The sequence below is a fragment of the Trematomus bernacchii genome, unplaced genomic scaffold (assembly GCF_902827165.1).
Source record: "Trematomus bernacchii unplaced genomic scaffold, fTreBer1.1, whole genome shotgun sequence".
NCBI lineage: Eukaryota > Metazoa > Chordata > Actinopteri > Perciformes > Nototheniidae > Trematomus > Trematomus bernacchii.
The window spans coordinates 11,373,170-11,387,530 of NW_022987739.1; the positions used below are offsets into that span (position 1 = coordinate 11,373,170).

Consider the following 14,361-nt stretch of genomic DNA (forward strand, 5'->3'; position numbering starts at 1 on the left):
TGACCTGCGTAGGCTGTCTTGGTGTCAAAGCCTAAAGCCCACACTGGTTAGCTTATGTAAGGCTATATCGATGCTTCTCGGAGGTGTCGCTGGTTTGAAAGCCGGTTCAGGAGTCTGATAGGGGGTCAGACAGCTGACTAGCAGCAGGAAAAGCACATGTCATGTTTGTTTGGAGCCTCTTTTGTCACAAGCTGTGCCCCCTCCCCCCTTTCCTGCCCTCCTCTTGGCCTTATTTAGCCCCCCGACGTGTCACCCAGAGGTCAGGGTGAGCATGCACACGCTACACACCACCTCACACATACACAGGCAACACAAGCACGCACAGACACACACACATACAGATTGTAATAGCATGGAAGAGTGCATCATAGATGGAAGTGCCTTGAAGGATCTGCTTCTCATTCTCTAGACCTCATTAGCTGCTGATTTATCTCCCCCTCCTCCCTCCTAATGCTCTGGGTGGGTGGATGGGGTATGTGTGAGTGTGGGAAGGGGGTACTGTGTGAGAAATAGTATATTTCAATGGATTAGTGTTTGAGCTTCTGTGAGAGAAAGGCAGAGATTTGGCGTGAAAGATGGTGTATTTTAGTGTGCGGCAGTGGGTGTATTGGTCCAGAGGTGTCAACTAAACACAGGGACTCTGTCTTTCTACATTAGCTCACTGTGAACACACTCAACCTGGGGTCAAGCAGATTAATAAAAGATCACACACACACACACACACACACACACACACACACTCAAACTGAGCTGCTATCTGATTAAATATTCTGCCACCCTGCACTTCATAATCATGACAAGTACACGCAGCGCTCAGGCCCACCATTATCCATTTAGCACATTTTGGTCTTGTCTTGCAATAATCTGCTCAAACCCCAAGTGAGCTTATTATTGTCAAGGAAAAGTGCTTATAGCTATGCGTAAGGGTAGGATTTTGGAAAGATGCAAAATGTATTTTGCACGTGGAATTAATAGTGAAAAAGGACTTCCCACCAATATGAATGTCTGGGTTCTAAATGTAACCTGCAGTTTAAGTGATTACTGTTTTTAAGATCAATGCTTATTATTTTTCCACAAATAATGAAAACGCATTCTGTTTTGTTATGATATAAAAGGATGGTTAAGGCGTTAGGTTAAGGAGCTGCTCTGGTGCTAATATGACTGTAACTGTGCCCTACATAATTCATTGACTCCTAGGGAATTCATCTCTCGGGATGAGGTTTGCCTTTACCTGGTTCCCTCTACATCGTCGTCTCAAGAGACGATTCAGAGAATAATAGAAGGGGTATTTCGTCATGCAGTGCATGATAAAGTCCTCTTTAGAGTTATACAAAAAAGAAGTGAAGTGACAAACAAAGATTGGAACCTTTTTGTCTTTTAAATATGAACCATGATAATAATAATACATCATATTTATAGCGCATCATGGATCATTCATTTGTTTCCTTGAGGATACGGTGGTACAATTTCCTGAGTTAAAGTTCCTGCCATAAAAAAATCTGAGATCATTTGAGACATTAAAAGTGAGCAGGAACACTTGGCCTTAATATACTGTAGGACTAGATGTGCTCATATTCTAACCATACTGATAGTACTGTACTGTGGGCACATTATGCCTTCAATTCATTCAGCTGCTGTGTGACACTTTTGGAATTTGTATCATTATGTTAAGGCTTCATTATTATGTGTTATTGCTTTCTTCTTATAATCAAACAGCACCCACAGATTGATTAAGTGTCATCCAATCTAACCATTTTCTCGTTCTTTTGATAGATGTCAAGAACCTGGAGAACTTTCACCTCGTGGAGAGTGTCCAGGAGCAGGTCAACGCAGCGCTGCTGGACTACGTCATGTGTAACTATCCTCAACAAACAGACAAGTTTGGCCAGCTGCTCCTCCGGCTGCCAGAGATCCGAGCCATCAGCCTGCAGGCCGAAGAATACCTTTACTACAAACACCTGAACGGGGACGTGCCCTGCAACAACCTGCTCATTGAAATGCTTCATGCCAAGAGAGCTTAGGAGAGGACTGCACTACCCATAATGCAGCTGTGCAAACATCTTGAGTTCTGCTGCTGCACACAAACTCCAAATAACTGAACCTCCATCTCAAAGTTGTGATGACCTGGAGGATGGAGAGCAGAGACTCATAGCAACTCTTGTTTATATAAAGCTCATTTAGATTTCCAAGTTACAACTTGGAGTACAGATCTGGACAAACACTCATTCACAGAGACAAATAATGTGTACACACTAACAGTATATGGATCCCTTTATTCTATTAAAAAAAGTCTGAAAGAAGAGCCTCTTCTCCTCAACCACAAAGACAATATTAAAAGTAAGAAGAGAAAAACACTTGAAACAAACGTGGCTCAAGATGGGATCCTTTTGTCTGCACGAGCACACAATATCAAAACTGGCAGGTTGAAACTTAAGAATGAACAACCCTTAAATGTTTTGGCACTGGTGACATTTTGAGATGCCATTTGTGCTAAGACAGGAACCTGAGAAACACCACCCATCTTCAGACGGACAGCTTTGTGACTAGAGCGGTGGCTTTTTTGGTCGATGATCCTCCGGATGCTCTCTCACTGAAACCAGCTTTTAGCTGTTGTTGGTACTGTAAAGACGAACGGACAGCCAGTCAACCAGGCCAAAGACTCTAACTTACTGTCACATCTGTTTTTCAAACTCACAAAAGATGCCTGCCACGGCAGCTTGATCTAACTGAGAGGGAAGAACTGAAAAAAAAAAAAGTCTAAAAAAGAAACAGTCTTTATTGAACAAAATGATAGATAGGCCAATAAGAAGAAAAAATATGAGTTTTCTTTCTCTTGTAATGGAAGTCATTTGCTCCTCATGGTCATATTGTCGTACCCGTTTCTTATTCCACCTCCCTGAATCATCTTAAACTATGTACCTCAGAAAGACCAGTGTTAAATAAATTCAATTAATGATGTAAGCTGAAAAAAGTGTATTTATAGCCCCTTTTTCCTGCAAAAAACACCCTCTTTTTTGAGTATTTCATTACAACTGGAACAAAACAAAGTGTGATTCTTGAGACGGAGAAGGATCGACCCTGCCTTTGTCCGGAAAGACCAAAGCCTGCTGCAAAACAGAAGGAGGAAATTACAAAAACCTTAATAATCAGTATTATAATGGGGAAAAAAATTGTGATGTCACAGTTATGTGAGTCTTGCCTTATTTCATTACCATGCTAGCTAACCGTGCAGATGTGAATGAAAATATGTACAAATATATATATAAAGTATTAATGTAAACATTAAAAAAAGAATAATTCAACAGGTGTTTACATTCATGTGGTCATATGGGAGAGAACTGTGATGAAGCATAAATTGCAAAGCAATGATTTCCTAAAAAATGAAATCAACAAAATGAAAAAAAGATCCTCTGGTTCGCTTTCTTTGGTGTGTGTACAGTGTTTATTTGTTATTTGTTTTGAGCAGTACTTAAATTATGTCGTGAGACACTAAAATCAAGAAGGAATCACACTTAAGATATTAATTTCTATCTGTGTCTGCTGGCATTTAAACTTTTGTTTTTTTAAGCATTGCTGTATAAGGGTTTCGTTTCACTTACAACCTTTTTTGTAGATTTCCTCTCCTTTTTTATTTACAGTGCTTTTACCTTTTTGATGTACAGTATGTCACTGGTTACGCTTAATAATGAAGATAATTTATTGCGTGTCTGGGTTTCCATCTTTGTGTTACATGGCGTGAGGTGTCCATGCCAGAATAAATTTGTTTTCTGTAGCATGTTCTCGTTTTGTTTCCATAATTAGTTCAGAGATGCAGGTCTGGAGCTAAATAGTGGGCTTTAAAAAACTAAAGAAATCACCATATTTTTTGTTGTCCTTTAAATGTTAATGCAAGTCAAAAACATGGAAAAGGATATTGCATTTAAGACAGTAGGTGTGAAAGATGTTGGAAGTTTTTTTCCTCAATCTGCATCAATGTTTTTTCCGGTTTGCTCTTATACCAAAGACGGCATCTTTCCCCCTTAGAGCTGTGACTTCTAGTGCTGTGTCCAAAATGGCTTTCTTTTCTTAAAAAGTGGCACCCTAAAGTATTTTCATGTGGAACTTTTCACATGTACCGTTGTTGTTACTGTTTTTTCAAAATGTCCCAACGCTTGCCTCCCACAATGACTTATGGTTATTTGTTTACCTGTCAACATCTTATCAATTAGTCCGTAGAACAATCTGAAATCTTTCAATGGCATGTTTATTGTACAGAAAATTAACTTAAAATCCCATGTTATTAAGCAATTGATGCTCTTGATCTATTTTCTGACACCCTCATCAGACAATCTTTTCATCAACACCTTTCTCAAAACCTGTGTTGAGGTTCTGCAGCTGCTTTAAATGTGCTTTACATACATACAGGTGAGCTCTACACCACATGCAGGCAATAAGACATGCACATTAATTTGGTCAACGCTCCATTCGCAACAGCAGGCTTTTTCTAAATCAAATTTAGTAAAAGTAAAAAAATATATGCATTTTGTCAGAAGGTATCTATGTTAAAGTTTGCTTTACAACAGACCAGTCTGTAACTTAAGATTAACTCTTTAGAGAAATGCTTAAACAAGGAATATATTCATTTATTTATTAGCATTCACATGCACGTAAGCTGTCAACACATGGATTCATAATAGATCAAAATGCTATTTCCCTTCTGCTTTTCTATGACTTGTGCCCCCCATGCTGATATTCTGACTGCCCCTATCATGGACCCTGTCATTGGGAGTGTCTCTCTGAGACTAATTTAATTTTCACTCATATTTAAATAAATAATTGTTATGCTTATAACTCTAGATTCTGGCTTTCTGCGCACACTAATAGGCGCTTTCACACCGGAGTACTTTTCCCATACTTTTCCCAGAAATAGTTCCGATAGTTCCTGGGATGTTGCGTTCACACCAAACAGATCATTTTTTTCGGGAACCTTTTCACCCCTTTTTAGTCTCTGCTAGAGAGCAGGGACTTTCATGGGAGAAAAAGGTTCCAATTTCTGATTGGCTGGGCCAATTGCAAACCACGCCCCGTAAAACTCGGAAAAGTTTTGTGAAGCCACCATTTTATTTCCTCGCATTAGCATTATTAGCATTAGCATTAGCCCAGCGCACCAACGGAGAGAGACTAACTTATGGCAACACAAAATAAACGTGGGATCGGTGGAGTGATGAGGAGGTGTCGGCGTTCTGGCGATTTACTCGGAAGGGACTTCCGGCCGGGATCTTTGGGGGGCAGTATACGCCGTGAAGTTGTTTGCGGCCTGCCAGTAAACTCAAAGCAGAAGAAGAAGAAGTGACGTCAGCGGCTTCATTTGCCTAATCCTCCCTCAGGGACTTATTCCGGTGTGAACGCGATCTGCTCTTTAGTTCATCAGAACTAAAGAGTTCTGATGAACTAAGTACTGGGAACTAAGTACGGCAAAGTACTTGGTGTGAAAGTGCCTATTGTTGTCATTTTTTCATACCACTTTATTTAATAGTTTGAGAGTAGAGTGACAGGAAAGCAGGGGAGAGAAAAAGGAATGGCATATCATAAAGACTCAATCTGACTGACATCTCACACTGACTGGTTACAAATAGGGCCCATTACTCAGTTTATGTATCTGAATGCAGTTCTACTGCACACTTTACTGGACGATATACAGTAACACTCTAACAAGCAGCAAGTGAAGCCATGAAAAATAATACAAGCATAAGAAATGCAAAAAACAATAAACTTTTAATTGACACATTTTAGATTAAAGTTATAATTGAGGCCTTTAGCTCACATTATTATGCAACGCATCTTAAAAAAAGAACAATGTTTAAAGCAAAAAAAGCCCTAGAAAACTGAAAATAGTTACAAACAGTACAAAGGTACAGTATGCACTGATACAAACACAGATGGGCTGCATCTCTACAGGGATCATAAGTGAGAAAATAGCTATAATACAAGGAAAACAATTCACCAGCTTTGATACAAAAAAATGAAACTTCAATCACAGTCACCAGCCAGGTCAGTCCACTTGGACGAGGCCATAGCTTTTCTGAGTCGCAGGACTTCGGGGGAAACAGGAGGCGGTAAACTCCAGCTCCATGGGAACATGAAGACTACAACCAGCCGGCAGGGCATCCCCCTCTGAGGAACCAGGCTCCTGGATAGGAAACAGGGATTCAAGTGACATCAATAAAATATATTTATTTACAACGTAATAACAAAGTCATACAATTCACTGGTAGATTTTAGGAAAAGGCAGGTACATTTAACAGTTTATCTGTATAAAGTTAAATTACAGCATGGAGTATCTGTAACTAATAGGTATTTTTGGGTGTTAATAAAGCACATTTAGTTTTTAAATTTGGTCACATGAAACCTTCCTCTTAAAAAATGTGTAATTTGTTGAAAGACACTAAAATACGCCTTAACTTATTTTACACTTGCTTTACGTTCCAGTGTTTCAGTCTAGGATAAGACTGTTTGCATCCGAACATTTCATTTAAAGCTTGCTATCAAACAGCCTCACTTAGAAGATTTAACTAATTAAACGTCTTTTCAAATCATGAATTAATGCAATAGTAAGATATTTCCCCAAAATCTATATAACATTTTAAAATCAACCCATTATTTAATGTTTCAAGCATTAATCAGTAATGCAATTGAAGACTTTAGGTCTATTACTGGAAATGATTTAATAACAAAAGCAATACAACTTAAAAAAAACTGTGCAATGCCAACTTTTGACTCCCTCCCACAACGGGCATATATGTTGGTGTTAATACTAATTAGATCTTTATTATTTATTAAAACATACTTCTGCTATTATAGAGTGATTTTTAGCTCGATTTTATTGAATGATCTTAAGACCTTCACTTTTTTAAGATCAGAATCAGTTGCTCATATTTATTTGTCTTTCTTGTATAAAATACAAGAAAGACAAATAACATAAAATGTAGCCTAATTGTTCAGATGTTAAAATACAGCATACAGTAACCATATACCTTTGAAGGATTCAGCCTGCATGTATCTATGTTTCCATCAGTCTAATGGTTCAGATTGTTTGTATTACCCAATAAATACATGTATACAATTTGCCCTGCTCTTCAGAAATAATCATTTAAAAAAAGTGTTTCTCATGAATTTACGTTGTTTCCGTATATCCAATACATACATCAGCTTTTTACATTTTCAAGATTTCAGACTAAACGTGTCTTTTAATAACCAAACTTTTGAAAATCTATTGTTTTTCAAAGGTTTTTTTTTTCTTCCTGATGCAAATTTTATGAGGGATTATGCGATTGCTGAGGAGTTGATGATAATGTTCTTGTGCAGCATTAAGGATGCTGGTCACAGCCTGGCAAGAGGCCAGCTCCATCCCCGGTGCAGGGTTGCAATCCTCACTTGGAGCTTGGCTTGCAGTGCCTGGCCTCCTGTCTGTAAATGTGTTAAACCTGCTTTCACTTGCCCTGAATTTGTATAAATAATGTATATACATTTATCCACAGACTCTAACAAGTGCAGCCTCAGGTGAAAATACTCAGAAATGCATGCTATGCGCATCCCCGAAGGTGGACATCATCTCCAAACCGACCGACTCAAAAGATAACCACACAGAGAGGAAGAAAAAAAAAGAAAAAAACACAAATGAATAACTTGCCAAAAGCAACACAAACACACAGTTTTTCTTGCACACATATGCAGTGCTGTCAGATTCTAAACAAGTTTTCCTTTCCGTCACACAAACAGCCGCAAGTTGTGTCTGCCAGAGTGATGAGAAGCTTTTAAACTCTGGAACCACATCACTCGTGTTTACCGAGATGCGCTTGTATGCTTCCGTGCATTGTCAAAGCGCAGTCAAAGATAAAGAGATTGAGGGCACAAGAAAAAACAAACGCTTTTGGAAGTGTTCCAAGATTGCAAGAAAAATGTGCAACTGAACACTAGAATAAGCAAGTTTGGTATTCAGTCCTTTATCAGGCAGGACCGGAGGCTTAGGAGGCCTGAGAAAAGCTGAACCTGTCTAAATAAATGAGCCGCCCAGCGCCACATGCTGGATTAATCACTGACATCTTTAATAGACTATAACATTGTATGCATTATTTATTCAAATTTCTATTCTTCCTTATTAAAAACTTTTTTACAATCAACTACCACATGTTTTAACACAAGGTTTGCTCATTCTGTACGGCTGGGTTTATTATATCATTCTACTGTAGGTTAAACATTTGAATGTATAGCAGGCTATTTATTCTCAACTCAGTATACAGCAGCTCTATATTTTTGCTGTATTTTTCCGTCATAATGAAAAATTACCTTACGATTAATTCAATAAAACATTAGGACATGAAATCACCAAAACAAGCAGTGGCATAGCAGGGAGAAATTCAAAGCTTTAAGGAAACTGAGAATAAGATTTTTTGAAACTGGCAAAGTGTATAACATTCAATCAGATTTGGTCATAAAGCTGGGTGCAAAAAAACGATATCTGCACTTTGGCAGTGGTTGGTCCTACTATCAAAACAAATAAGCACTAAACGGTCACTGGCATTTTATTTAGATTTTGTAAACTGTTGGATCAACAAACTCTTTTTTTCATTTTTTTCATTTAATCGTTTATTTGAACCGGGACAGAGCACATTAATGAACATTTTAAACAAAATAATGCTTTTAAATGTAAATGAGCCAGATTTTAGCTTTGAGCTAGTTTCCATCCGTAGTCCCTTCACATACAACATTTATGAACATAACATTTATATACATGGCAAACTTTAGGTGTTTATGGTTTTATAATTTGGAAAGAATCTCAAAACCAAGTAAAGGAAAGATTTTATTGATGAATAATTCGTTTATTCATCTGTTTTTGAGTTTTAAATCTGGCAAAGGCTCACAGGTGAAGAACAAGGAGGCTAAAAAGAAGCAGCCCAACTCTTCAGAGAGGCAATTAGCCAACTTTCTAATCACTTCTACCAAAAAGCAACTGGGGGACCCATTGTTTGGCGGCCTGATGGACAAACTTTAAAAATGTAAAGATCGAATTAATAGGCAAGCATTGTTAATGGGAACACTCACTATTGTTATGCAAAAGACTCACTGTGGCATGCAAAGCAAATACACTAAGGTTTGGAGATGGAATGGTTCGAAGGCCGCTGCCGTTTCATTTCAAAGCATGCATTATACATCATTGTGCATAAAGAGGAAGCCTACAGCATTATGATGTTTTTTTTTCACGATGATTATCCTTTATTAGTCATTAAAAAGGGAGCGATAGAGAGAGAAAAATACAACTTTTAAGCACCTGAACCTCGCTGCCAGCATTCCATTAATTGCCTCCACAATGGGGAGAGCCTTTGGAGATTTTTCAATTTAAAAAAATGAGGAGCATGCATTCAGTCGTGCTCATGTTATACCAGCACTTAAATCCTACAGAGCTCACATAAAAAAGGACTCAAGGTTGCATCCGATTGAAAGCCTCCAACTACAGCCACTTCAGAAATCCATTTAGCAAGTGGGGGGTTAGAACATCTAATTCAAACAGAGTCGCCCTGTTAAAACGGTTGCACCAATGTCTTTTAAAAACACACACACACACAAACACACACACATTTTCAGGCACACACTTTTCTTCTGTGTTTGCTCTATTGTAGGGAAAGATTAACCTTGCACATAGAGAGATGACACAAAGAATTCATCTTGCCTGACCTCAGCCAAGTGGCGGAGGTGAATGCTTGTCTACACGTGGAATCTTGACCTTTGCTTCGACAGTGTCAAAAAGAGTGCTCCAAGGGAACGACAAAGAAAGAGGTCTGTGGTCATATTAGTACACGTTGACCTGAATCTCTACACACTGTTCTTTGGCTGCAAAAACCTTGGTATTGACAATGTTTGCTCATAAAAAAAATCCAAAAGGAATGACTGAATTTTAAAAGCAGAGACAATAAAACAAATATATATATTTAACCAAAGCAACAAGGGGATGGAAAATATAGTAGCTACATAGGTGATTTTTCCTTGTTTAGGGAACTGATGAAATATTACTACAATGTGAATGCTTGAGTGGCTACGTGCCATTGCAATTAAGGGTAATTTATATTCATTTATTTGTTAATGTCACAGCCCCTGTATAGCTACTTGTACTTAGTTGAGGATTAACAATAGAAAAAAGAAAAGTGGATTGTTTTGAGTTTGCTGTTTTGATCCTACTCATGCTAACTAATTAAACAATTCTGTTATACTCGTAGTTTCTAAGAAACTGTTTTAAGTGCTGAAGGAACATTTGTCACTTCTCTTGTCTCCAAGAAAAGACTGCAGACTATTGTTCAACCACATTAAATGTTTCTGCACTCAACAGTAAAAGGTGTTTTGGCAGAGAAAAGCGAGCTACATATAGGAAATCAGGACACCCACACGCTGCCATGTACTCAGAAAGTTTTAGTCTGCAACCTAACACCAAGTGTTTAGCACTAAAGTAAAAAGGTTCACAACAACAAAGACTGAATAAGGCATTTTATAAAAGTGTTTAGTTATATTTACTTTTTTTTGTACAACTTACTATTACAATGTACTATTTTAAAGATTCTATATTTGGCATTCTGAGCATTAATAAAGCAATAAGGAGGTGATGTACAGTACTTCAAAATCCACTTTGCGCAGACTGGCCCTGATGTTAGAGTTTTTATTTAACTTCAACGTCAGTGTTTTTTTGTGGTCATAATAAAAAATGGACTGCGAAGTGCTACATACATATTGGTAAACAAATAAATACTGTATATTCTTGAATGTACATTCTATACATCTCACAAAAACAATGTGTGTGTGTGTGCGTGCGTGCATGCGTGTGTGTGTGTGTCCTAGCATTACTATACTTGTGGGGACCGAAATCTGTTTACACAGTCACGTGTGGGGACTCGCCTCCCTCATGGGGACAAAATGGAGGTCCCCATGAGGGGAATCATTAATTTTAGGGTGAAGACTAGGTTAGGTTTAGGGTTAGGGTAAGGGTAAGGGTAAGGGTTAGGGTTAGGCATGTGTTGGTTATGGTTAAGGTTAGGATAAGTCTCCAAGTCAATGTAATGTCCCCTGAAGTGATGTATACATGGTATGTGTGTGTGTGTGTGTGTGTGTGTGTGTGTGTGTGTGTGTGTGTGTGTGTGTGTGTGTGTGTGTGTGTGTGTGTGTGTGCGTGTGTGTGTGTGTAGTTGTGTGTGTAGTTGTGTCAAAAGATGGATGTAAGTATCTGTGCGTGTGCACACATACATCTGCAGGTCTATCGGTTAGATCAATATCAGAACCCTTAAGAGGACTGAATCAAACAGAAATAATCTTTCCTTTCATCTTTCCCTCCCTTAATACCTCCGGTCTCTCCTTCTCTGTTTCAGAGCACCACAGACAAATGCTGGCAGGCCTTCAGATGCAAACAGCTGCTCTTAGATTGTCACTGTGAAGGGAAACTGATTATTTAGTCTGCTGTTAATCCTTAAGGACAGCAACAGTTTTTTATAAGAAACTGAAGACTCTTAAGAGGCTGGGTCCTTTGCCAAAGGCTGCAATAACAGTATAGTAAAGGCTCCCATAAATGAACATCACAGACTTAAACACAGCTATGAGTGAAGGAGCGAGCTTTGGGACATTTCGCTCAGTATCTGTTTGGAGCTGTGGCTTTGTTTTAGGGAGGTCAAGAGTTGAACAGAAAAAAAGACTGACTAGACCTGATAAGGCCTGATCCACGCCCTGAGTCACTTATTATTACCCTTACCTCTAATAATGTCAGCATTTTGATAATTGCGAAAATGTACAGTCTGGTTCGGGAGATAACAGAAAACAGGTCTGTGTGTACTAGTGTAGTAAAGAACACTGCAGCTACAATCCACACCACAGGGCCATGGCCCAGCCCTAGGGTTCTTATTTTGTATATAGTAGAACGGGATGTAATAAATAAATACATGCAATACTTCTACTTGGGTTATATCGGATGGTAAACCTTTTTTTGGTCATTCATTTTGGTCTAATGCTGCGTTCACACCGGACGCGATGCGAATATTCGCTTCGCTCTAATCGCTCCTATCGCATCGCTCTAAACGCTGGAGTTTCACCGCGGCTGCCAGCTGTGTTTACTCGCATCATTCAAACAAGACGCGCTGGCTCGGGAGCTACAACTACAACAAATGAACATATTTTACCGTGATTCAATTGTAATACACGTTTCTAAATGATGCCGAAGTAACAACATACTGATACCGGTTAGTAACAACCATGAATTAATGCTTTGACAAGTCTGCAGACAAGACGGCAGGCAAAACACCTTTTAAAATGCTTGTTTTCTGAATGAAGATCGGGTCGACCAGGCTAAGCTAACGTTGTATATGCTCATTCCACAACGGCCTACAGACATAAATAAAGCAGCGACTGTATTCGCCATGACACAGACAGTCTGTGGTTTGTACTTGTTTAACTTTTGTCTAGTTTCTGAACAGATATGAGGAGCTGTGAGCTCTGTGTGCTAACTGCTAACAGCTAACGGCTGATGTTGTGTGGTTGAACGTCAGTGACGGCAGGCTGAGATCCTCACCGCTGATTGGCTTCCGCGAGAACGCGTCACGTGAATTTGACACTCGAGTTGAAAAAATTGAACTCTTGCGTTTAACGCGGCACCGTTCAATCGCCTCAATCGCGTGATTCGCGCCGCGTCCACCGCTTCATGCGCGCCGTCGGAGCGAATTCGCGTCCGTCCGCGTCTCTGCATTGACTTTACATGTAATCGCGCCGCCCCCAAACATCGCATCGCGTCCGGTGTGAACGCAGCATAAGATGTTTGGCAGGGCTGTTTCTGCTGATGTTAAATTGTGTTAGACAAAAAGCCACCAGCTGCCAGGGAGGTAGCCAATATCCACTAGTGTTAAGTAACATACCCCCTTATGTCAAAAAGTCACTTTCAATCTTTGAAATCACTCTTAGCCATTTAAAGTCAGGGATGTACTGTAGTGTCAGGATCAGGGCTGTACCTCAGAATTTGTTTTTTAATTGAATCGCTGGCTGGCCTCTACAGGGCTGGCTGGCCTCTACAGGGCTCACTCTAGTTTACAGGGTGAAGGTGGCATACCAGGGCCATGGAGAATAAAAAAAGTGTCATGCCAATGTCAACAAATTATGATGGCTGATGAAAGAAGAATGAGCCCTGAACAAAGTGTAAGGGGAGAGACAAACCCTATCTGCTGGGTAAAACAACCACAGTTAAGGTGCCATTGAGCAAAGCATATGCATGTGAAATGTTATTGCTAAAAAATCAAATGGAAGATTTTATCCTGAGTTGGTAATTAATACACTTTATCTATTCCGTTACTATTTTTAAGACATATAGAGACGATGAAGAACGTGTTCTATGTAACCAAGGCAACGATTTGTCAATCTCCAAATACAACAATGTATAATAGATGGCACAACATTGTTGAATTAACCTCCAGCACCTAAATGCAAGACTGACAGCAAAAGCTCATGTTAACTGGCGTTGGACAAGTTCTCTCTCTGGGAGTGTACCAGGCTAACAGTGCATATCAAGCTCACAGTCTAATGTGAGCTGAGTGATGTAAGGTGAGGTGAGGCAGTGCGAAGCCTGAGGCTCAACACCAAAGCACAGGGCAGCAGGCGGATCAATACGGGCTCAGCCACGGGCGAGCGAGGTCGGGCGGTGGGCAGGGAGGAGACAACGCTTCACACAGACCGGGCTTCATGTGCATACACACTTATATAACAAAAGGTTTAAAATTGTTGCATTCCGCCTTCATTGTGTATTTACTCGAGTATTTTTGCTTTAAAATAACACATGACATTCAATTGCTGACAGTTGAATAAAACTAATTAAACAAAAATATCAGCAAATATTAAGTATATATACAGTATATATGGCAAATATATATATATTCTTAATATTTACTGAGTTTAGTTTAATTAAGCTGTGCAGTCTACAGGCTAACTGCAAAAAAGGAATGTGCTGAAAATCCCGCACGGAGCTGTATAGTTCTGTTAATTTTTATGCTTTGAGCTACAACGACAATCTTTTTTGTTTATTTATCAAGTTTTTAAAAAATGTGACCTTAAATAAAAAGGGGTGACTTAAAATCTATAATTGTGTCACCAATTTTTTATGTCACCATCATTTAGTCCTATCCACCCTAGATCCACTGTCAGTTAAGCAAAAGTAAGTTCACATGTCAAAGTAATATGAACCCTGCACCCAGCAGTATTGCTCCTCTAACACCAAGCAGTTGCATCTGACCAGGTGCACACATAGACATCACAGTGGGCTTGAGCCCCTGCCCTTTTTCTTCCTCCAGAGAAAGTGCCCTTTTTCCCCCC

General features: G+C 39.3%; 2 protein-coding genes across 3 annotated transcripts in view; one reads left to right on the plus strand and one right to left on the minus strand.

Annotated features, from left to right (window-relative positions):
• Positions 1–3,772, plus strand: part of nr5a2 (nuclear receptor subfamily 5, group A, member 2) — a 68,343-nt gene extending 64,571 nt beyond the window's left edge. For both annotated transcript variants that reach the window (XM_034147984.1, XM_034147985.1), the window contains exon 7: positions 1,774–3,772. In XM_034147984.1, the coding sequence (XP_034003875.1) occupies positions 1,774–2,021 (248 nt within the window). In that variant the 3' untranslated portion in view covers positions 2,022–3,772. The remainder of the gene's footprint in view (positions 1–1,773) is intronic.
• Positions 3,773–5,431: 1,659 nt separating this feature from the next.
• Positions 5,432–14,361, minus strand: part of LOC117496030 (adhesion G-protein coupled receptor D2) — an 83,906-nt gene continuing 74,976 nt past the window's right edge. Inside the window, exon 26 of the mRNA XM_034147706.1 lies at positions 5,432–6,169. Coding sequence (XP_034003597.1) covers positions 6,032–6,169 — 138 coding nt within the window. The 3' untranslated portion in view covers positions 5,432–6,031. The remainder of the gene's footprint in view (positions 6,170–14,361) is intronic.